Source organism: Chiloscyllium punctatum, chromosome 9 (assembly GCF_047496795.1).
Source record: "Chiloscyllium punctatum isolate Juve2018m chromosome 9, sChiPun1.3, whole genome shotgun sequence".
In the NCBI taxonomy this organism is placed as follows: domain Eukaryota; kingdom Metazoa; phylum Chordata; class Chondrichthyes; order Orectolobiformes; family Hemiscylliidae; genus Chiloscyllium; species Chiloscyllium punctatum.
Genome location: NC_092747.1, coordinates 125,416,091 through 125,440,308, shown reverse-complemented (window position 1 = coordinate 125,440,308; position 24,218 = coordinate 125,416,091). Strand labels below are relative to the sequence as shown.

The window sequence follows — 24,218 nt, the reverse complement described above, 5'->3', positions numbered from 1 at the left end:
GACAAACAGGCAGACAACTAGCAATCCACATCCGTGAACACCAACTAGCTACTAAGTGCCACAACCAGCTATCCCTAGTAGCTGTACACACAGATGACAAGGACCACAAATTCAACTGGGACAACACAACGATCGTAGGACAAGCCAAAAAGAAGACAGCCTGAGAAGTTCTGGAAGCATGCCACTCATCCACAGACTTCATCAACAAGCACATAGACCTGGACCCAGTGTACCGGCCACTACAATGAATGACCGGAACCGGCAGTGGGAAGCAGCAGGAACGGAACCAAATAAATTCCAGAAGACACAGTACAGCAGCTCTTTACAGGAGGCTTCAAAGCACTGAAGATATCATCTGGACAGGGGATGACACGTCTGCAAACCAACTTCCCAGCTCGGTGAACATACCCACAATACCCAAATACCCACAACAACCAGAATCTTTCAAAGTTTGTGAAGATTTGTAGTTCAGGTTGAGGTTTAGGGTGTAGGTTTGCTCGCTGAGCTATAGGTTTGGATATCAAACCTACACCCGAAGAATCTTTCAAGTTAAGGAAATTCTGAATGGAAACAGCTTCCTGATGGGTTGAGTTGCAGTGTTAAAAAGTGCTTAGGTGTCAAGAGTGAAAGCCTTTAGCCGGTAGACAGCATCTTCTCAGTCCCTTTCTCGCTCCCTCTGACTGAAGAAATGCAGATTACCCAGAAAGCTTCAGAGAGAAGATTGATCCATCATTCAAACAAAAGATGACCTTCCTGTTACAAAGGTGCCTCATTGTTGCAAAACACTAAAGGACTGTGAGAAGAAAATGGACTTTCTACGTTGGATCTTTAGTGCTTTGTTTACCTGGTCTATATTCATTAAAACATCCACATGTTTTAATGTGGCTTTTAGCATCTATTAATTGTGAGTTTGCGTGTATTTGGGTTTTTGAAGGGGTATAGTTTAAACTGCATTAATGACAATTTTGTTTTCTACTGTTCTTATTAAAGTTGTACAGTACAAAAGGAGTTTTTAATAAAAAAGAAATCTGTTGTGCTGTTTTCATCCTGCTTAGCAGCCATTCAGGTAAATCAGGTTTTGGTGATCTCATTGGAATTCTTACACATTTAGAGAGTTTGTGTTGATTTGTAGAACCTCATTGTATGATTACCAACACTTTTCTTCATTCAAGTTGTGACAGAATGCAGTAGGCAAGAACCTGCTGGATGGAATACAATGTGCAGAAACATGAGCTCATCCACTTCTGTAAGAAAAACATAACTTTTCTTAAGTTATTGGATGGACATGATTGCACAGGAGCGGATGCAGAGCAGATTCACCAGAATGTTGCCTGTGATGAAACGTCTCAGTTATGAGGAGAGATGAGGTGGGCTTGGTTTGTTTTCCCTGGAGCAGAGTAGGCTGTGGAGGAACTGATGGAAGATGCAAAATTGGGAAACTCTTCCCCATTGCAGATGTGTCCAGGACCAGAGGGCATAGGTTTAAGGTGAGGAGGAAGTGGTTTACAGGAGATCGGAGGAAAAGATTTTTCACCCCGAGGCTGGTAAAAATATGCCTAAGAGGATGGTGGAGGCAGGTCTTCTCACAACACTCAGGAAGCATTTGGATGAAGACTTAAGATAGAGCATAGTAGGAGATGGACAATGAGCAGGTAAATGGGATTGGTGTATTTCAATGTTTGTTGTTGGTATAGACATGGTGGGCCAAAGGGCCTGTTTGGTGCTGTATGACTAGATTGAGGGGGGTGGGAAATGTTGTACTTCAACAGGGATTAGATATCTTTGTTCATTAATCAGAAAATAATCATGCAGATAAAAAGGCAATGGCATGTTGGTCATTATTCTAAGAGAATTTAGTATCAGGAGTGAAGATTTCTTACAACAATTACAATGACTCTTGGTGAGACCACAACAGGAGCAGTGTTTGTAATTTTGGTCTCCTTATCTATGTAAAGAGATATACACCATAGAGGGAGGGCAACAATGGCTCACCAAATTTACTCTGAGGATTCAGGCACTGTCCTACAAGGAATGATTGAACAGCAGGAGCCCATTTTCTCTGGCGTTTAGAAGAATGACAAGCCATCTCATTCAAACATATAGAATCTGAACAGGATTTGACATTCGACAAATCAGATGCTGGACGTTTCGATTTTCCTGGATATTAGGTTTAGAACCAGGGGACGTTGCCTTACAACAATCCAATTAGAAATTTTGGCTGATGATGATGGGAAATGTTTTAGCTGCATCAATTCCACTGCGTTTCTGGGCTTCCCATTCATTGAGAATGGGAATTCTTTGTGAATCCTTCTCCCCCATCTGGTTAACTGCCCATTGTCATTTCAACTGTTGAGGAAGGACTGTCGAGCTTTGATCTGCACTGCTGGTAGTGGGATTACTCAACTCCCTCATGCTACTTTTGTTTCTTAGCTTTCATGTAGCCCTGGTATAGCTTCAAGGGTAAGCACTACATTTAGGTGTAGCTGCTAGGCTCTCCTGTACTTCCTGAATTAGGTTGGTTACATGTTGATGGTTATAGTAAAGGCACATCTTGAACTATTATACTGATTGTATCTGAATACAATTCTGTTACTGGGGTTGGCTGTACCTCATGGATGGCAGCTGTTGGGTATTAGATCTTTTCTGAAGCCATGCCACTTTGCACTTTCTCAGCTACATTTAAAGTCCTATAAATACTTCCACCATTCAACACCACCCATCAAAGGCAGCAAACCTACACAGCAGCATCTCATCCCTGCAACATTTTACCAACAGTGAATTATTTTTGCCCTTCGCTTTCTTCCAGTTTTCCTTTACCACACCAATTTTTTGGAGATTATTTCATTTCAGAACTAAACATGGAACATATACAAGAATAATGTATACCATTCAAATGAAACTGGTAATAGTCCACATTGTTGACAATAGTGGAACTATTTATAACACAATAAGAAAATGTTGAATGAAAGTTGCTGCAAACGTGCTCTGTCCTCTGGACAAATAGGGATGGGCAATAAATGGTGACCAAGGCAGCAATACCCTCGTCCCTTGAATGAATAAAGAAAATTCAATTTACCTCTGAGGAGAGATTTGCTTTTATATTTAATAATCACGCTAACAATACATAATCTGAAAGTAAATTCCATCTAAAAGGTTTTTCTACACCAAAGAATTTAATTCTTGAACTACTTTATGCTGATATTTTGTATCAAAACTGTTAAACTGAACACAATATTTTAAAAATGTACTTCAAAAGGGTCATTTTAAATTAAATATTTCATAAACTTCCCTAAACCTTTTCCCAATCTCTCGTCCACAAATTGTTTTATTGTATGGTTTTGGACTAAACCTCGAAAAGGCACAAGTGTATGCCTCTTGCATATTTAATAAGGTCTTCTATGAACTAAAATTTTTGCTTTTAAAAAGATGTCAAACAAAAAAATTCAGATATTATATCAAATCTTTGTGATTGCAGAATATTATAGTTCAATACAAAAAAAAACAAATAATACAATGCACTACAATTTTTATGAACAAGATTTTAAAAATTAATTATTTTATCTACGAGTTCTTTTTGCTGATGTTATACACTGCAAACTAGAGTCCATCATTGTGTGTTCTTTGCATGTTGCTACATCTTCAAAATTTGTAAAATAAATGGCTGGAAACAAGTTCTGCTTCTGGAACCCTTTTCTGCTGAACCTGAAGAAAAGGAGAGACAAAGAGAAACTTTAATATACAGAATCCACCGAACATTTTTAAAGTTTCCACAACATAATTGTTCCACACTGAAAAAGGCACCAATGCCTTCAGTGCAACTAATTACATGGTCCACTGTAAATCTTGAAACACACCAAACAAAAACAAGCAAGATGCGAATTGGTTCCAAATACAAGTGATAATATACGTTGCAGGGGTTCTAAGACCACAGTTAAGATCCATATGCTAGCAGATGATGAACTTTGCAACACTTATTAATAACTTTGGGGTAGAAAGAAAAGGTAGTTCAGCCTAATTTCCAGTTGATAGAATAACAAGTGCAAAGGCAGGTTGAGAGAGAGAGAGAGACAGCGAATGGTGTCAATGTTAATCATGATTTGGAGATGATTACCATCAACACCACTAACTGCCAACTCAAAGTGGAAAGGATCTCCAAGAAGTTCGCACACTTTGACAACCTCCAAATCATCACATTTAATCTGATTACTTACTCTTGGTATACATTTCTCAATCCAAGTCACCCTGCAATTCAGACTTTTGACTGCAACAATGATTTTGGAATAATACACCACTAAATAATATTTAATCAAATTTTGTTTAAACTTGTGCTGTTCATTAAGATTGAAAATATTTAATTTGTTTGGAAAATACATACATGAACAAAACAGTGAACCACTTAAATGAGAAGTGGACAAATCCCCATAAATAAAAACATGCCAGAGATTCAACTGGGTCACCATCAGCACAGTGGAGCATCACAGTGACTCAGTGGTTAGCACTGCTACCCCTCAATGCCAGGGACCAAGGTTTGATTTGAGTGCGTGGGTTTCTTTTGGGTGCGCTGGTTTCCTCCCACATTCCAAAAAAGTGCAAGTTTACAGGAAATACAGGGTTACAGACAAAGGATAGGGGTTGGGTCTGGATGGAATGCTGTCAGTATGGACTAGGTGGGCTAAATTGTCTACTCTGATGCAGATCCACTGTATGGATTTGCTGGCCATCATTTTCTCAATGGCAAATCAGGATTGGACAATGGATCTTGGCATTGCCAATATTCAATGAACAAAACAAAATTCATCCCTAAAACCTACGTCATGTACTGAAGCATTCGGAGTATTCCCTTCCTCTGAGTGGCTAAACTTAGACGGCTTTCTGAAATATAAGTAATAAACCTTAGACTGTGCCAATCACCATGAATTAAAATCTGGCCTCAAAAATCTGTTGTCAAAGGGCGGTAAAGACAAGCCAGGGAACTATAGACCAGTGAGCCTGACCTCAGTGGGGGGCAAGTTGTTGGATAGAATCCTGAGGGATAGGATGTACATATATTTGGAACGGCAAGGACTAATTCGGGATAGTCAACATGGCTTTGCGCGTGGGAAATCATGTCTCACAAACTTGATTGAGTTTTCTGAAGAAGTAACAAAGAATATTGAGGGCAGAGCAGTAGATGTGACGTTCAACAAGGTTCCCCATGGGAGATTGATTAGCAAGGTTCGATCTCATGGAATAAAGGGAGAACTAGCCATTTGGATACAGAACGGGCTCAAAGGTAGAAGACAGAGGGTGGTGGTGGAGGGTTGTTTTTCACACTGGAGGCCTGTGACCAGTGGAGTGCCACAATGATCAGTGCTGGGTCCTCTCCTTTTTGTCATTTACATAAATGATTTCGATGCGAGCATAAGACGTATAGTTAGTAAGTTTGCAGATGACACCAAAATTGGAGGCGTAGTGGACAGCGAAGAGGGTTACCTCACATTACAACAGGATCTGGACCAGATGGGCCAATGGGCTGAGAAGTGGCAGATGGAGTTTAATTCAGATAAATGCGAGGTGCTGCATTTTGGGAAAGCAAACCTTAGCGGGAATTATACACTTAATGGTAAGGTCCTAGGGAGTGTTGTTGAACAAAGAGACCTTGGAGTGCATGTTCATAGCTCCTTCAAAGTGGAGTTGGAGGTAGATAGGATAGTGAAGAAGGCATTTGGTATGCTTTCCTTTATTGGTCAGAGTATTGAGTACAGGAGTTGGGAGGTCATGTTGTGGCTGTACAGGACATTGGTTAGGCCACTGTTGGCATATTGCGTGCAATTCTGGTCTCCTTCCTATCGGAAAGATGTTGTGAAACTTGAAAGGGTTCAGAAAAGATTTACAAGGATGTTGCCAGGGTTGGAGGATCTGAGCTACAGGGAGAGAGGCTGAACAGGCTGGGGCTGTTTTGCCTGGAGCGTTGGAGGCTGAGGGGTGACCTTATAGAGGTTTACAAAATCATGAGGGGCATGGAGAGGGTAAATAGGCAAAGTCTTTTCTCTGGGACTGGGGAGTCCAGAACTAGAGGGCATAGGTTTAGGGTGAGAGAGGAAAGATATAAAAGAGACCTAAGGGGCAACCTTTCCACACAGAGGGTGGTACGTGTATGGAATGAGCTGCCAGAGGATGTGGTGGAGGCTGGTACAATTGCAACATTTAAGAGGCACTTGGATGGGTATATGAATAGGAAGGGTTTGGAGGGATATGGGCCGTGCATGGCAGGTGGGACTAGATTGGATTGGGATATCTGGTCGGCATGGACAGGTTGGACCGAAGGGTCTGTTTCCATGCTGTACATCTCTATGACTCTATGAGACATACAGCACGGAAACAGACCCTTTGGCCCAACTCATCCATACTGCCTAGATATCCCAAATTAATCTAGTTCCATTTGCCAGCACCTGGCCCATATCCTTCTAAACTCTTCCTATTCACAAACTCATCATATGCCTTTTAAATGTTGTAGTTGTACCAGCCTCCACCACTTCCTCCGGTAGCTCATTCCATATACGCACCACCCTCTGTGTGGAAAAGTTGCCCCTTAGGTCCCTTTTATATGTTTCTCCTCTCACCTTAAACCTATGCCCTCTAATTCTGGACTCCCGCACCCCAGAAAAAAAGACCTATTTACCCTATCCATGCCCCTCATGATTTTATAAATCTCTATAAAAGTCACCCCTCACAACATCCTTCCAAAAGGAGAGAGGCACTTGAGATTTACTGAGGGACTGGCCTGTGAAATTGTACCACTGCAGATGTAAGAACTTTCTCCAATAGCAGGTTCAGATAAGTTTTTTTAAAATTGTAAATTCACCTTTTGATACCCAATATAAAACTATGGTTCACCCAAGATGTTTAGTAATTTATATTTGGAGGCCTTCTCAGGAATCAGTGCTTGGTTCATTAATTATGTGCGCTGAATTACAAACAAACAAGATCACAAGTCAAAGTTTAGTGTAGTATGTATCTTCAGCAAACTCATGTTGATTTGTTGTTTAGTCAAGGGCCATCATAAATTGAATTTCTATTTTTCCACTAGGTGGCAGCACAGTCCTTTAAGTGCTTAGATTAGAAATGGATGGAAGATTGAAATGTTTAGCTTCTTTGCTAATAAATAAATCCATACTGTTTATATGTTTAATTTTATAAATGACTTTTAAAAAGTATCTTTCATAAATACCAAAGCAGCAAATGTATGAGCCAGGTTATTCCAAAGAAGGTCCATGCTAGGGGACAGAAATGCAGCCATGTTCCCTTGCACAATTCCCATAAACTCACAAGTACTGATTCAATTTACTTTGGAATTACTGACTGTCTTCACTTCCACCATCCTCAGGGCAGTAACCTCCAGGTTATGACCAATTACCACAACATTCTGCCTTACCTCACTTGCTGCATCTCTTGAGCAAAGGCTTCAATTTGCATCCCCTAACAGCAAACAGGAACAGCTTTCTTTTTGCAGACCTTGTCCTGTCATAAACTTTTACACCTCCACCAAACCCTCGCCTCAGTCTCCTTTGCTCCAAGAAGAGCCATCTCAGTTTCTCAGTTAACCTTGTAGTTAAAGTCCTGAAACTTGATCTATTTTGGCAAATATCTTCTGCACCCTTTCAAAGATCTTTATGTTTTTCCTCATTTATGACGATTAGAATTGATGACCACAATTCTCCAGCTCTGGCCTAAATAGAGGGCTTACAAAGTTTATAACTTCTCTCATTGGTGCATAATCTTTTTATGAATCCCAAGATCATATACGCTTTGCTAGCTACTCCGTCAGTATGTTCTCGCTCCTTCAATGATCCATGCCCATCAAACCACACATCCATCTGTTCATGTACACTTTTTAAGAACTCTGTGATTAAGGTTAGATTGTCTCTCCTTATTGTTTCTGCCAAAATATCTCACCTTCTACTCTCTGTCTTAAATTCCATTGCCACTCATCTTACCATTATTCTAGCCTATAACCTGCAGCGGTTAGTTGGCATCATCTGTCACATTTCCATGTTTAGTATCAGCGGCAATTTGAAATGTTATTCTATATTGTAATATGAGTCATATATAAATATCAAAAAAGTGATTCTAATGTTGACCCTTTCGGATGGTAGATAATAGTGTTCCCCAGATGTAAAAGCAATCACTTTCTACGACTCACTGTTTCTCGACCTCAAACCAAATTTTTAAACAAATGATCCTCTTATTCCATGAGCCACAATTTTGTTAACCTTATTTTTATGTGGTATGCTGTCTAACATTTTCTTAAAAGGAATGCTCCTTGTCTGGATTTTAAGCTTTGTTACATTAAGGTATTAATCCAAGTACCTCTTATCACTGATATTTCTGTATATTCATTTAGTGTTCTCTTTTATAACTGCACTTCCATTCTCACACTCATTCTTTATCAATATTATTTTTCTTTTCCCTCCCCTTCCCTTTAAAAAAGTATTGTATTTGGCCTGGTTTTCACAAACAATTCACTGAGCATACATACTTCCTTTTTGTTCCATCATACTGTCTCCCTCCCTTTTACCCCAGGAATCCCAGCTTCTAATTTCCTACCTTTGGACCATGTTGAAATGAATGCAGCCTGAAGCTGCAACATTTCCTCCTTAAATATCATCTATTATTTAGTTAGTTATTCCAATCAAATTTGGTTCCATTCTACCCTGGCCTGACTCTTCTAATTGAAATTGAGTATCGACCAATTGTATAAATCCTACTTGAGATTGCTCTGCATTACTGATCTAAACTTTATGACATGATGATCATTTTCACTCAAGTGTCCTCCCACATATTTGAGTCAGCTGTGCATCTCATTCCGAAATGCTTCCTTCCCATTTGTAACAAAAATACACTGGTCAAGGAAGTTTTCTGAAATGCATTACAGAAAAGATTCCCTCTATCCTTCTAACACCACTCTACAGTTTTTGCACATATGTCTGACATCCTGACTCCTCTATCTCACATGATATAAAAACGTGCAGAATATTTCATTGCATCCTTGATTGAAAAATTCACCTCTTATAGTCTTTTTTCTTTTAATGTACTTTTAAAGTTTTGACTTTTCCATAGAGATGTATAGCACCGATACAGACCCTTCGGTCCAACCCGTCCATGCCGACCAGATATCCCAATCCAATCTAGTCCCACCTGCCAGTGCCCGGCCCATTTCCCTCCAAACCCTTCCTATTCCTATACCCATCCAAATGCCTCTTAAATGTTGTAATTGTACCAGCCTCCACCACTTCCTCTGGCAGCTCATTCCATACACGTACCACCCTGTGTGTGAAAAAGTTGCCCCTTAAATCTCTTTTATATCTTTCCCCTCTCACCCTAAATTTACGCCCTCTCATTCTAGACTCCCCGACCCCAGGGAAAAGACTTTGTCTATTTATCCTATCCATGCCCATCATAATTTTGCAAACCTCTATAAAGTCACCCCTCAGCCTCCGATGCTCCAGTTGATCAAAAATAATATGGAGAGACTATGCCTATTTTCTCAGTGTACTGACACAGTCTTGCAAATAACATTTTGAATATTAATTGATATCTGGTGCTGTTGGAAACAAACATAGCTAAATATACAAAATTAAAGAAAAAGGTAACTGGGTCTCAAACAAAAATTAATGAATTCATCAACCAGCCTGAAAGTTTGTAGTAAAAGTCCTTTTCCAGCAATGATTTGGAGATGCTGGTGTTGGACTAGGGTGTAAAATTAAAAATCACACAACACCAGGTTATAGTCCAACAGGTTGAATTGGAAGCTAATGCTTTTTCAGCAAGCAGTCATGAATTCATAGTGAGTTTCTCACAGTTCCATTAACAGTTTTAAAAGCAGAAACAATTAAACTACAATCTGTCGTGATACAAGTTTAAATATCATGTGGTGAATGTCAATTTTGATGAATTTTACAATGTTTCTCTCCATGAGGTTTACAAGATTTCTTACCATATTGACTCAAACTTGTCTCATTAACTACCTTTCCGACACCTATAGTGCCTCTAACATCCGATGTTAGCCCAATTCTACCACTCACTGTGGTCACAGAAACTGGTCACTGGATATTCTGAAGTATCCCTGGCACCAGCATCATCTTTAAGATGTGACTTAGCACAAGGCCAAGCACTGCTCTTCTGAAGCTACCCTTCACTGGCAATGTATGGCACAGCAGCGCACAGCACATAGCTAACACCTCCTGGCACTTGCAGCACCATTTGTTTGTCCCCATTGCTGTCTAATCACCTACCTACACAGCCTACCTGCCCTCACTCAGATGCCAGAGACCACGCGCTAAGTCACTGCTGCTCTGTCCCCAGTGCCCACTACAGGCCAGGATCCTATCGTTGCCCAGTGGAGGATGGTTATAGACAAGCAAGCAGTTGGACAATTGCAAAGATAAACTTTTATTTAGCCATCAAAAGCAAATGTAACCAAAACTACTACACAACTACTTCACCCCCTACTACACAAACAAAATATTGGCACAACCAGCAATGAGTAATTTACATTCTACAGATGTCTGCTGCACCCAGCTCTCATCTACTGGAACAAAAACAGAACTGCTGGAGAAACACAGTCAGTCTGGCACCATCCATGGAGAGAAAACAGAGTTATCATTCTGAATCTGATGAAGAGTCACTGGGGCTGCCAATCATGTCTAGTTTTCAGCATCTGACATAGGTGAGTTCTGTAACATACAAGGAAAGCTTCCCCCTCCCCAATGTCCTCAATATGAAGCACATTACACCACTGCATGCTCTATGACATAACCTGTCAGGACAATGCAGCATTGAAGTGTTTCCAGCATCTGGGGCCTATCTCATTAAGTAGCCCGAAGTGTGACACCTTATTAGACACCTTCTGAAAATCAAAATATCCACTGCTTCTCCTTTATATCTATCCTGCTTGTACCTCCTCTAGTATTGTAGTAAATTTGTTAGGCATGATTTCCCATGCATGAAGCCAGACCTTCTGGTGAATCATTGAATTACTAAATGTTCTGATATTTATAACAGACACTTAACATTTTCCCAGTAACAGATGTTAAGCTAACTAAAGTTACTTCTTTTTGATTTTCACCATTTTTAAAAAAGGTGTTACATTGGCAGTTTTCCAATGCTCAGGTACTTGCCAGAATCTAAGAATTCCTGGAAGATTAGAATCGTAGAATTCTGTATTACAGAACGACACCATTTGGCCTATCGTGTCTCTACTGACTCCCAAGAGAGCTCTCCAACTAGCCCCATTCCCTTTACTAGAAATGCATCTGCTACCCTTGTAGCTACTTCCTTCACTATCCTAAGATGCGTCTGATTAGGTCCAGGGGATTTATTAGTCTTTAATCCCATTAGTTTCCCTTCACTTTTTCTCCAGTGATAATTATTGTATTTATTCTGCTCCTCCTTTCACCCCTTAATATAGTATTTTTGGAGTTCTGTTAATGTCTTTTGCCCTGAAGACTGCTGTGAAATATTTACTCAAATCCTCCACCATTTCCTGGTTCCCCATTATTATTTCCATACCTCATTCCCCACATACTGTTACTACTTGGGAACTTGGGTTCTCAAGGAGAGGCAAATGAGTTTATGGCTTAGTTCTGAGAGTATTTTTAAACTCATTTTATGTTTCAGTCAATGAATCAAACAGCATTTCCAAAAAAAAAATCACACCTGAATGTTAAATGTCTCGACAAGCTCTGTGCAGAGATAATTGCCGAAGTGTTTATTAAGTTGAGCTTTTACAGTCAGTGAGAGGCCAGAGACCAGCAGCTAGTCCAGTTCAGAAAAAAAGACCCATAAGAGCAGATATGATGTGTAGCAGCCTAAAGTTGTCAAAAAAGGTTTTTCTTTAAGTTCAGTGAGAACAGGTAGAGTTAGTCTGTATCTCAGGGAGACACAGAATCACAGATGGCAAATGCACTGAATGTCACCAAAAGGAAACGCTTGTGACATTGTCAGTTGTATAAAAAATTCGAGAGGTGACACAGATTGAATAAAACAGTTGAATCTGTCTTTCAGCTGATAAGATCTTTCCAGATAGCGCTCTCTCTCATATCTAGGCCTGAGATTTTTCCGTACCTTTGGTGCAATGATGTTAATGCTCCTTTGCTAAAAGTACATTGCTGCCGGCCTCTTGTGAAAATCTGTGAGATCTGATTACTACGCTAACTAAATTGCAATAAATGAAAACTTATTGTCTGGGAAAGCATCACTTTGGGATCTGATTTGTCCATTATTGCCAGCTGTTGGGAACATAACTAGACATTCATGCTAAGACAAAAAAAGATATTTTGGCTAGTTTGAGATGGGGCTCTTTCTTCAAATCCAAAATATATATAAAAAGGGATTGCAATTCAATTGCATTCCAAGCTTATTTTGATACAATGTTGTGCATTTTATCAGGTACCAGTCGGTTCTGCTTTAACACGTGTCTATTCAACGCGAATTGGTTTTAATGTTAATTTAAATCATTTGTAGAATGTAAACTTTCCTTATCTGTACTGATTTGGCACCATTAGTTTAAATGGCATGGCTATTGCTCGATTTTCTTATAACTCTAGCCCCCATGAGAATGGAACTATCCTGTTATATCAGAACCAACTGTACATGCAATGAAGAGAAACAATTCAAAATTAAATACTACTCTGTAATTTGTATAGTTGGCATCTATCTGAAAGATCATTTTCTTAAAAAGAAATTGATGTACTTGCATATTGAAGATGCAGCATTTCAGTAATGTGAAACATGACATATGGTAAGTGCAACATATTTAGGAGGAACAGATGGATCTACACTTTGGCTTTCCACCACTGGTGTATTCCTTCTCTAATCTCAGAATGTGTTAGAAACTCATTAATGGGGATCAATTTTGATGGTTAGTTTGGAATCCATTATTATGTCATGCAATTATCAGGAGGCTAAAAAAACAAATTGGATGGACCTGGTCTTTCATCCAGCAATTCAAACTCCAGGAATTCCCACTAACCCTTCCCAGGATATATGAAGGAAGCACTGTTTAAATGGAAGAGTCTGCCGAAGGGCTCATTTTGAAAGAAGCCAACAGTTTTGAAATTCTTGGCTGGAAGATAAAAGTCTAACAAACAAAGCAATCCTCCAGTCTCTGGCACATTCTATCCAAGACTTCTTCCTATAGTCTGGAACGCTTCCAGTGAGTCCTAGCTTTATTCAGGTGTAACCTGTCTTGTTTGTAAAGATGCCACCTTCCCTGGAGACTTCCCAGGAATCTAAAGTCCTCCCTCCCGCACTATCCTTCCAGCCAAGCATTCATTTTTTTTAATCTTTTATTTCTCATGCATATGGCACTAGGATTGACTGTGGAGATTACATCATTTTTGCTCTTGCTTGCTAACTTCCTACTTAGGTCCCTAAATTCTGATTGCAGGACCACATTCCTCTCCTACCCAAATCACTGGTACCAACATTGACCACAGCCCCAGCTGTTCATTCGCTCCCTAAAAAAAAAGACTTGTAGATGTTCTGTGACATTCTTGACCCTGGCACCAAGGAGGCAACATATCCTGGAATCATGTTGACAGTCATAGAAATGCCTCAATTGCCCTAACCAATGAAATAAGATTAGACTTGATTTAATCCTCTCTTGCCTTTGTAGTTGATTTAAGAGAGATGGAAGCATAGATCTAACAGCTCAAGGCAATCAACTAAGATTTGTTAAATCTCAAGGTAAGGACAAACCACCTCAAATATATTGGAATTGAGAACTCCCCAATAAGAGAGACATAAATCAAACTCCCCCATAAGAGTGACCTAAATCAAACATTTAAATAATAACGTAGAAGCGAGAAAAGACAAAATAAAATTGTACTTCTGTCACGGGCCCAGACAATAGGTTGGAGCGGGGGGGGGGGGGGTTGGGGGGATGCTTTCAGTGAGCTTGATTGGCTGGATAACTGGTATGAAATGCTGAGTGACATCAATTGTCGCCTTCCATTTCTGTAATAGCTGAAGTCACCGTGAAGGTCCCCGCTTCTCAACTTCGCTCTCGCAGAGGTCAAGTTTCCCTGCAGTTACCTCTCGATTGAGAGCGCAGCCCATGGTGCTCTAGGTGTATTACAACTCTGTAGCAAACGGAGATATAAAGTTTTGGGGCGGCACGGTGGCTTAGTGGTTAGCATCGCTGCCTCACAGCGCCAGGGACCCAGGTTCGATTCCAGCCTCAAGAAATCGGCTGTTTGGAGTTTTCACATTCTCTGCATATCAGCTCGAGTTGCCTTTGGGTGCTCCAGTTTCCTTTCAGGCGTGCAGGTTAGGTGAATTGGCCATGCTAGATTGCCCATAGTGTTCAGGGATGTGTATGTTGGGTGTATTAGTTAGGGGTAAATATATGGTATGGGAATAGATCTGGGTGGGTTACACTTCAGAGGGTCAGTGTTAACTTGTTGGGCTGAAGGGCCTGTTTCCACAGTGTAAGGATTCTATGCTCCTATAATTGCAGTATGTCACTGTACTCAGTAACTGATATCTATTTCTATTTTTCAAGCTTGAGCTCTCGTGATGGAAGGATAAACTTGGTGAAACACTGAAGTTATCCCCTGAAGCATATGGAGCTGGAATTTTAGAAAAATTCCACTTATTCAGATATCCTTGTCATCTGCTTGTGTCACCATAGTTTGAACGTTATTACCAATTCAAGATGGTGAAATTTTGTAATCATTATGGTAATAAGTGTTGTGATTGGTGAATTATTTTTCCTTCATACAATTTGTATTTATTAATAATTCTGAATGAAGTACATGCAATGGGTTGAAAATGCAGAACACACAAATGTTTGAAATTACTGCAACTTCTCTTAACCAAGATAGCAAAAGAGAACAATATTTGAAACAACTGATGAGTCTCCTTCTCACCAGGAATGTTCACTACTGTTCTTATTCATTGCCACTTTGTGAAGGTAAACCATTAGTTAACATTTTTAAATTGTAGTTAAAATGAACTGTACTCCCAGATATATAAATCCGTGACTTCACAACTGATAACACTTTGGTGAAATTCAGATATTGGATACAGCTCGTTTGACTTTGGATATTTATCAGAAAACATTACATAAGCTCACAGACAACATTTTTGAAGATTCTTGACACCATCGGAGTTTTTCGCACATTTACTCAATGATTCATATTAAAAGGAGATTTGTGTTGTCTTTGCAACATTCCACAGGTTACTCCTTCAGAACAGATGCGGAAGGATTCATTTGAAACAGCAATTCACTTTGTCCTTCTGTAAGTATTTTATGAATGTTGTTGCTAGAAACTTGGAAAACAATTATTTTGTATGAACACCACCCTTCAATTTGGCATTATAACCAATTCTGTGACTACCTTGTAAGGCTGAAAATTAATAATTCACACCAACAAAATAAAGAGCCGATTGTAAGTCTGCTTAATATGGTCTGAATGAGTTTACAGCTGGACATCAGGGGTTCAATTGTAAGGAGATATTGCACAAATTAGGCTCATTATCTCTAGAATTTAGATGGTTAAAGGGCAATTGGTTTGAAGTTTACAAGGTATTAACTGGAAAGGACAGGTTGGAAAAATAATTTCCACAGGTTCGGGACTCTAGAACTACGAGGCACAGACTGAGAATTAGCGCTACATCATTCAGGAGGGAAGCACTTCGACACTCAAAGTGGTAGAGGTTTGGAACTCTCTTCCACAAACGGTAGTTGATGCTGGACCGTTTGTTAATTTAAAATTTGAGATAGAAACATCTTTGTTTAACAAAGGTAGTAAGGATTTTGGGACAACTGCAGGTAAATGGAGTTAGGCCATAGATCAACCATGGTCTCATTGAATAGTGGAATTGGCTTAAGGGACTGACTGGCCTTCTCCTGTTCCTACGTATGGAGGGGTTTCACATGGGAATTTTCCTTCAAATTATAGGATGGAACTGCATTCCAGACAGCTTGGCTCACTACCACCCGAATTCAAAAGTTGTAGGTTCAAGCATCAACCCAGAGTCTTCAACATTATCTCGGCTTAACACAGGGCTGAGCAGATATTACATTAGATTAGATTAGATTACATTGCATTACATTGCCAAGGTTATTTATCGAAGGAACTGTTAACTAATACCACGATGGCAAAGAAGCTGTTGCACTAATTGAAGAGGGTTGGGTCACCCAGTGCATTGACAAATATTTATCCTTCAATCAACATTAGCTACAAAACCCGACAAATTAATAATTAACTCACTGTTTGCAGATCTATGCAAAGTGACTATTTCTCTAAAAACAGTAACTACACCCGAAAAGCTATTACAGTATTTACTTGACTGGAAAGCTCTTTCACATATGGTTCACAAATAAGAGGAATTTGCTGGTTATTGCACTGCTACTTTACAGTGTAGAACTGCAATAATTATGCTTTCAAATGGCCATACTCTGGAATCTTGCAGTTCTCTTAACATAAAAAAAGAGTTAACAGGACCCATACATCCAGTAATTCTGACTAAACAAAATCCAAGGTTAATTGGAATTAATTTACATTATAAATGTCAACCTGAGAAACTGGACTCACTTTTTTCAGTTATTATTCTGTAAATTTTGTGCCCTCAAAATTGATACTTTAGAGTTGAACACATACATCCTGAACAAAGTGTGTTTTATGTTGCTCAAACTGTAGATATCAAAAAAGGGGGTTGTACTCATAGATGAGATGTCTCCAGAATCTTGACAAGTCTTAGTTTGGAATACTTGGATTGCAGCATGCATTCCATTGACAGTATGCAGTTTACAAAATGCAATCCACAAGATGCAAGAATCTGCTTTGGACCAGAGAGAAAGTACAATTTAGCTCTACAATATTTTCAAAATTGTTTTTCTAGCCATAATTATACTAAATTGTAGATGCGAAATATCAATATGGTCACATTTTTGCATTTTGCATTGTAAATTTTTGTGAGATACAAAGTTCATATATGCTGTCACCAAAACTGCCAATGCAATAACTTTAAGGCAGATTGTTACAGTACTGTGCTGAAATTACTTATAAACCAAGATCCTAACAAACACCATTCAAGCTGCTTAACAAAAGATGGCAATCTTCTTAAAACTGTTGTGCACATCTAATCTTGGATCATAAGTAACCCTAATAAAATCATTTGCTACATTCTGCAGAAATTCAACTGGTTTGTCTGTGCTTGCATATTCCAGTTGGCTCCTTCTAAATAAGGAGTCTAGATTAGAGTGGTGCTGGAAAAGCACGGCAGGAAAAGCATCCGAGGAGCGGGAAAATCTACATTTTGGGCAAAAGCCCTTCATCAGGAATAGAGGCTTCTAATTAAGTCTGTTAACTAAATATGGATTGCTAATAACAGTTATTTACCTGCATCACTTTCTTGCTCCAGGGGGTTGATAATACCGTTGGGTAGGTCTTGCTGAACGCCTCGGTTGTCCATCACCACCTCGACAAAATTCTAACGTTCCCTCAAATGATTCTTCCTCCTCTTCCTGTTGCATATATTTAAAAATGCAATGAAACTTCAAAACCATATAACAATACAGATTTTTAAATCACAAGTATGGCATTGCTTATATTTAAAGGTCTTCATGAGACTTGGGCACAATTCCAAAAACAGCATTTCCAAGTCTTCTCTTTCTAATAAGTAAAAAGGGAGCAAGCAAATGGTGTCAATTTTCATGAATTAAAATAGGTTCCTTCTTTTAAGGGAAAAATCTGCAATCAGTAATACAAATAGAACTCAGCTCGCATTGGCACACACACACACACACACAGTTAAACATAATTTGCAAATAAAACAAAATACATATTCAGAAAAACATACACAATTAAGAATAGTGTTACTTTTCCCCATCCTAAATCTGAATAGTTTCTAACAGGTCAAAGTTTATTCTGTTCTATATACTGCAGTTGTGTATTCAGTTTGGAACAGGGGACATCTATTTAGCCTCTCCTGCTTTTTAATTAATTATGGCTGGCCTGTTCTTAATTCCATCTATCTACTAGGTCTTGTAACTCATGACAGACAGCTAACAATGTAAATTGTGAAAACTCCACCTGAATTGTCTGGACAGGTTGAAACTGTGAAAGATAATGTTAGGAGATACATCAGGAGCAGTTTGGACTTAAACCTCGAACCTGGGTCAAAAGTAAGCATACTACCATTGTGCCATAATAGCTCCCCTCCTGTTATGAATTATTGAGTCGTAAATTCATACAGCATGGAAACAGGTCCTTCAGCTCAACTTGTCTATGCTGACCAGGTTTCCTAAACTGAACTAATCCCATTTTCCCGCATTTGACCCATATTCCTCAATACCCTTCCTATTCGCATGCTTACTCATTGACCTTTCACTTGTTGCAATTGTATCCATCTCTACCACTTCCTACAGCAGCTCATTCCATACATCCACCAAGCTGTGAGAAAAACTTGCCCCTTATAAATCTTTCCCCTCTCACTGTAAATCTATGCCTTGGACTCCCCTACCCTGAGGAAAAGACCTTGACTGTTCACCTTATCGTTGCCTCTTATTATTTTATAAACCTCTATACGATCATTCAGCCTCTAACACTCCAGTGAATTACGTCCCAGCCTCTAATCCTGATGAAGGGCTTATGCCCGAAACATTGACCCTCCCGCTCCTTGGATGCTGCCTGACTTGCCATGTTTTTTCAACGTCACACTTTGACTCAAACCCTCTAATCTTAGTAAAATATCTGAATATTTGTCTTCAGTGATTTTTATACATGAACCCCTAAATTTCTCAGTTCCTCCTAGCCACTTGCCATTTCAAAAATATCAATTTATCTTGTGTGTAAAGTGTATAATCTCACCTTTCCCATAACTAATCGCCATTTAACCCAGTTTTGCCCACTCAGTTCAATCAGTGACTCTTTCTACTCCCAGATATGCTTCAGAATGTAATTTCATATTGTCACATGTATCAGGGTACACTGCAGTGTTGTCATATGTGCTTTACAGGCAGATTGTACTATACAAGTGCATCAGGGTAACAGTACAGGATTCAGGATACAATATTACAGCTGCCAGGAAGGTGCAGACAGAGATATGGCACGTGGAGTCAACAGCAAACTTAAATATATGGCTCTCCTTAGTGCAGATCGCACTAGCCACATTCTGGAATGGATCTTTATTTGCATTGTCTCAAATGGCAATCAAGCTTAAGGTGCAACCATTATACAACAGGACATTCAGCTCATCATGCCAAAGTCTCGAAAAGAGGTAATTAATTACCTACATTCTCTTATTTTTTTGGTCATGGCCCTGCAAATGTTTCTTTCTCATATATTCAATTATTATTTGGAAAATAACAACCAAATCTACTTTTGGCTGTTCAGCATTTTGGAAAATGTTAACATGATTGATTCCTCAAGAGATAATCCTTTCAATACAGGAAAGGTTGGATCGGTCAGACTTGTGTGCACTTATATTTTGAAGAATGAGTGGTGGTCGTTTTTTAACATCTAAGATCCTGAGGGGACTTGACAAGGGTGGATACTGAAACAATATTTTTTTCTTGTGGAAAAGACAAAAACTAGAGCAATTATTTAAAAATTAGGGATCTTCAAGTTAAGATAGAGAGGAAGATTTTATTTTCTCTCAGAGGGTTACTGATTTATGGTCTTTGCTCCCAGAGAACAGTGCTGTCAGAATCATCTAATAATTTTAGGGTTTAGCTAAACAGGTTAGTTGGCAAGGGAGTCACAAATGGTAAGAGGGGATAAACAGGAAGTGGATTTCAGATCAGCTATGATTTTATTAAATGGAAGAAGAGTCCCTGATGTCAACTGGCCTTCTCCCGCTCCTATTTTGCACTTTTCATGTTTCAAGCTGCATATGAAGAGTTCTATGTAGGAAGTACAGGAGAGCCGATTGATTGAATGCCTGCTACAGAAACTTCTTGCCATTAAAATTAGAAAACAAACAAAAAATGCTGAATTCTGTAAGCAGTGGGACATCCTCTGGCGAGATTTCCCTTCCTCTGCACTAATTAAGCAAACCCACAGAAAAACCCTACTCCAATGCATTTGATTCCTATTCTTAATTCTACATTTAATGGATACTTCCATGATGGCACATTTTTGCATTATACAGACAATAAAGTTTAATATTAGCAACCTGTAAAAGTTTGCTGAATTGATATGGGAAACTTTTGTTTCTTGTTGCTGCAGCAGTCACCTAATGCTCATGGTCATTATTCCAACCAAGACACTGCAGTTAATAATAGAGAGCCAACATATACATAAACATTCAACATGATAAGTGCAACCAAATAGCATTCTACAAATTTAGATAAGAGACACTCAAAAATATACATGAATGTTAGCGGTTGGTGAGTTCAGTTTTCCAAAAGGCCAGAGTGTGGTGCAAAATGATACCGGCATGAGCTCATTCCCTTTAAGAGTGGTAATAATTCTTGAAGATCTGCCTCTTTGTCATGCCCCACACCCAGTGTGGAGCAGTGCCAGTCAAGCACAAAAAAAAACAAATTTATCATGTCTAATGGACCTGCATGGACTATACTTAATTATGACTTTACTAAATGACATTATAATACTTCCTTCAAAATCTATTCAAACAGAATCTTGTTAATACAGTGGAGTGATATCGATGTAAACATGCACACCCCATTATGTCTTAATGCAGCACAGCAGTATATCAGGTTCTTCCCTTTGTATGCTGGGACTCCACGTTATTCCTTCCAGTGCTGAGGAGCCCATTAGACATTTTCAAGATCTTCTATTTTTATTCTAAAATACAAATGACTCATCACAGACAGTTTGGTTTTTAGCTTTTTGGAAAGGAACTTCACAATATAATAAGCTAAATCTCAACACATTTCCTAAGAAGTGCCAGGTGTAGAAAAGTTAAGAGTGATTGGAAAATGTGGACATTTATAACATATTCACAGATAAAAAGACACGCAACATCTAGAAACAGCTGTAAATTAAAATCGACACACCTTACAGACATCGATGGTCTCGACAGGAGAGAACATACGCCTATTTTTACTTAATAAAAAGAATGTAAAGTTGTCTCTTGAGATGGCATGACTGTACTCCTGAACAGCACAACTTGGTCTATTCTTACAACAGTGGGGTGCAGTCAGAAGTGAGAAGAAAACAATCTTCTGCGTTGAGGTAAACTAGGACCAAGTCAAAATTTGGCAACCACTTATCTGATTTCCTCGAGTTCTTAAGTCTTTAAGTTTCTAATACATACTCAGTAATTACTTATTTATAGCATCGTTCATCTTTGGAAGAGTTCAAAGAGAGAGGGTCAGGATCAACAAGTCAAGATTAGTGAAAGCGCTGAATGCATGACAACTCAGATTCTGGCTTTACTAAAATGACAGCCTTCTTCAGTCATACTGGATTCTGCACAATGCTGACACTACACACATTGTTATGGAATATCATTCTGCCAATGAGGCAATGTTAAGGCTGTTCAAACAGTTCAATACTAGACCAGTGTGAAAAGCAGAATCAATGACAGCACTCAGCACTGCTCTGCATTTGCACTATTAATAACTGCTTCCAAACAGGTTAATATCTTAACAAAATCCTAAGTAGTTAGAAAAATAATCCATTATTAAAGACTAACCAAGAAATCAACACAATATTTACCACAGAACAATGCATAAATGAACTGCTGCATCTATTCCAATTAACAACGGATTGGTGAATCACCTGAAAAAACAAAAAGTGATAGCGGGTTCAAGCCACCACATTTGGTTTTGGGCAACGTGACATTCTGGAGAATCCAGTATGATTGGAGAAAACTGGAGATTTAGTGAAACTGGAACTTGAGTTGTTAGTTTCCTTTTCTCTCATTTGTGTTCAGCATGCCCCTGAAACTGAGGAAAAAAACCCTGAAGTGCCAAAGTCCATAACAAATGGATACACTAAAGTTTAAAATGGATCATAATTACATTTTTAATCTTTGCAATATTTAATCACTAAGGACAGCAAGGAGGAGGAAGATCAAGTTCTTTCAGTTTTGAGAACTTGGGAAAGCCAGAATTGAGAGAAAGAGATTTTATAATCTTAATGCTACTAGACATTGGAGAAGGACAAGGTTGTAGAACTGCTTAGTTTTAATGGATGCAGAATAGAGATACAAAAATATAGAGAACAGCCATATTGATTAAAGGGAGATAGATTGTTTTTGAAATATTTCATTTCAAAACTGATGGTTAATGATTAATGACCACTTCTAAAAATGCTATGAAAATTTTGGAGAACCAAAGTTAAAGCTCAAATAGAATTCAGTACAAAAACAAATTGCTGGAAAATCTCAGCAGACCTGGTAGCATCTGCAGAGAAAAAGCACAGTTAGCGTTTTAAGTAAAATGACCCTTCTTCAGACCTGCTGAAATGTTCCAGCAATTTCAGTTTTGGTTTCTGATTTTCAGCATCCGCAGTTCTTTCAGCTCTTTTATATAGTTTAGCACAAATTGAATTCAACATAATTATGATTATACTGCGTACAGAGTGCAGACACTTTAAACAAATATTGTTAACAGAAGATAAGGTGTATTTAAAATGCAGAAAGATTGTTTTATATTTTGCTTATTTTTTCTTTTACAATTGCTCAGGAGTCTGATCTTTCCCAAGTGATTGGGGCTCAACGCAGTAGAAATATAATAGCCATTTGATAATGCAGAACTTAATTACTGCTGAAAAAAAGACCATTTCTTGAAACTTTTCATCTACTATCAGAACAATTTGCAAAAATATCCATGTAAGGGAAAACATTTATATTGTAACGACAGGAGAATTGTTGAGAAGTGAATTTTAATTGGTAGAGATGTTGCCATTCAATGACAACTGACAGTTAACAAAGCATTTAAAAATTTTATATCAGTGAAATTGACTGATAGGGCACTTTCCAAACCACAGAATTGAACAAGCAAATGTCCAGTGTAATAGTAGTTATGCAGCCTCATGTTCTTAAGACTATCAGATCATGTCAAACAACACATGCTTTGCCAGCTCCCACAAGCAAGGTACTAACAATTTCCAATCAACTGTACTTGCATAATTCAGTGTCCAACATTAGACGTGATTCTGCGATTGAATAATATTTGCTACAAAATCCTGAGTGCGCAAAAATTATGTTGAGTTGAGTTTTGGGCATGTCTGGCCAACAGTGTGGCGTGTGTGTGTGTGTGTGTGTGTGTGTGTGTGTTTTGGAAGCTGCATATAACAGTACACGGTACCCTGTTCTTTGTAAAGAGGAAGAACATGGACTTGCAGTATGCCCATTTCAAAACAGCCATTCATTGGCACAAATCTTAGGGCAATGCCCTGGCCAGTCAGAATCAAATTGGTTTAAAGTTTAAAACCAAATGAAAAAATGCTGGAAAATCTCAGCAGGTCTGGCAGCATCTGTAAGGAGAGAAAAGAGCCTTTATCAAAGGGTCAGTTAAGACTCGAAACGTCAGCTCTTTTCTCTCCTTACAGATGCTGCCAGATCTGCTGAGATTTTCCAGCATTTTCTCATTTGGTTTCAGATTCCAGCATCCGCAGTAATTTGCTTTTATCCATGGTTTAAAATTTAAATAAGCTTGGTAGTTAAATGCCATTTATTAACTGATACATTCTCAATGACATGACTCTATGAATTAAGAGTCCACAGTCTAACCAATCAACACAACTGGTTTACCTTTAGGGTAGGGATCTTGTGAATTGTCTGGGCGAGGACAAGACAAAAACTTTCAAAACAGTTTTGTTTCCCCCAGCAGTATATAGTCAGAATCATTTAGGAAATCACTGAACCTGAACCAAATGCAAACTGAATGAATAGTCATCTGAACATTCTAATTTTGCTTTGGAGAACACTTCAAGTTAGCCTTAATCATTTGCAACGTCCAATTAAAGGAATAAATGCAATTAATTACAAATTAAATACTGGATCTTGGAATTCCACATATGAATAATTTCTCAAATTAAAAACATCCAAATATTAAATTTAAACTTTACCATTGTGCATTGCAAACACATTTATTCGGTGGCTGGTGCAACTATTAATGTTGTAAACAAGTTGAATACTTTTGAACCCCCAAGAATTGCAACCAAATATATGTATCCCTAAAAATATGCAATGAGTACAATTTGAAATCTGGAAAAAGTTGTTGGGAAGAAAAGATTTACTTTTTAGTTAGATAT

General features: G+C 38.6%; 1 protein-coding gene across 4 annotated transcripts in view; it reads right to left on the bottom strand.

Moving 5' to 3' along the window:
• Positions 1-3,079: 3,079 nt before the first annotated feature.
• tdrd3 (tudor domain containing 3) overlaps positions 3,080-24,218 on the bottom strand; it is a 135,564-nt gene continuing 114,425 nt past the window's right edge. For all 4 annotated transcript variants that reach the window (XM_072578190.1, XM_072578188.1, XM_072578191.1 and 1 more), the window contains 2 exons: positions 17,391-17,515; positions 3,080-3,702 (listed from right to left, as the gene is read on the bottom strand). In XM_072578190.1, coding sequence (XP_072434291.1) covers positions 17,396-17,515 — 120 coding nt within the window. In that variant the 3' untranslated portion in view covers positions 3,080-3,702; positions 17,391-17,395. The remainder of the gene's footprint in view (positions 3,703-17,390; positions 17,516-24,218) is intronic.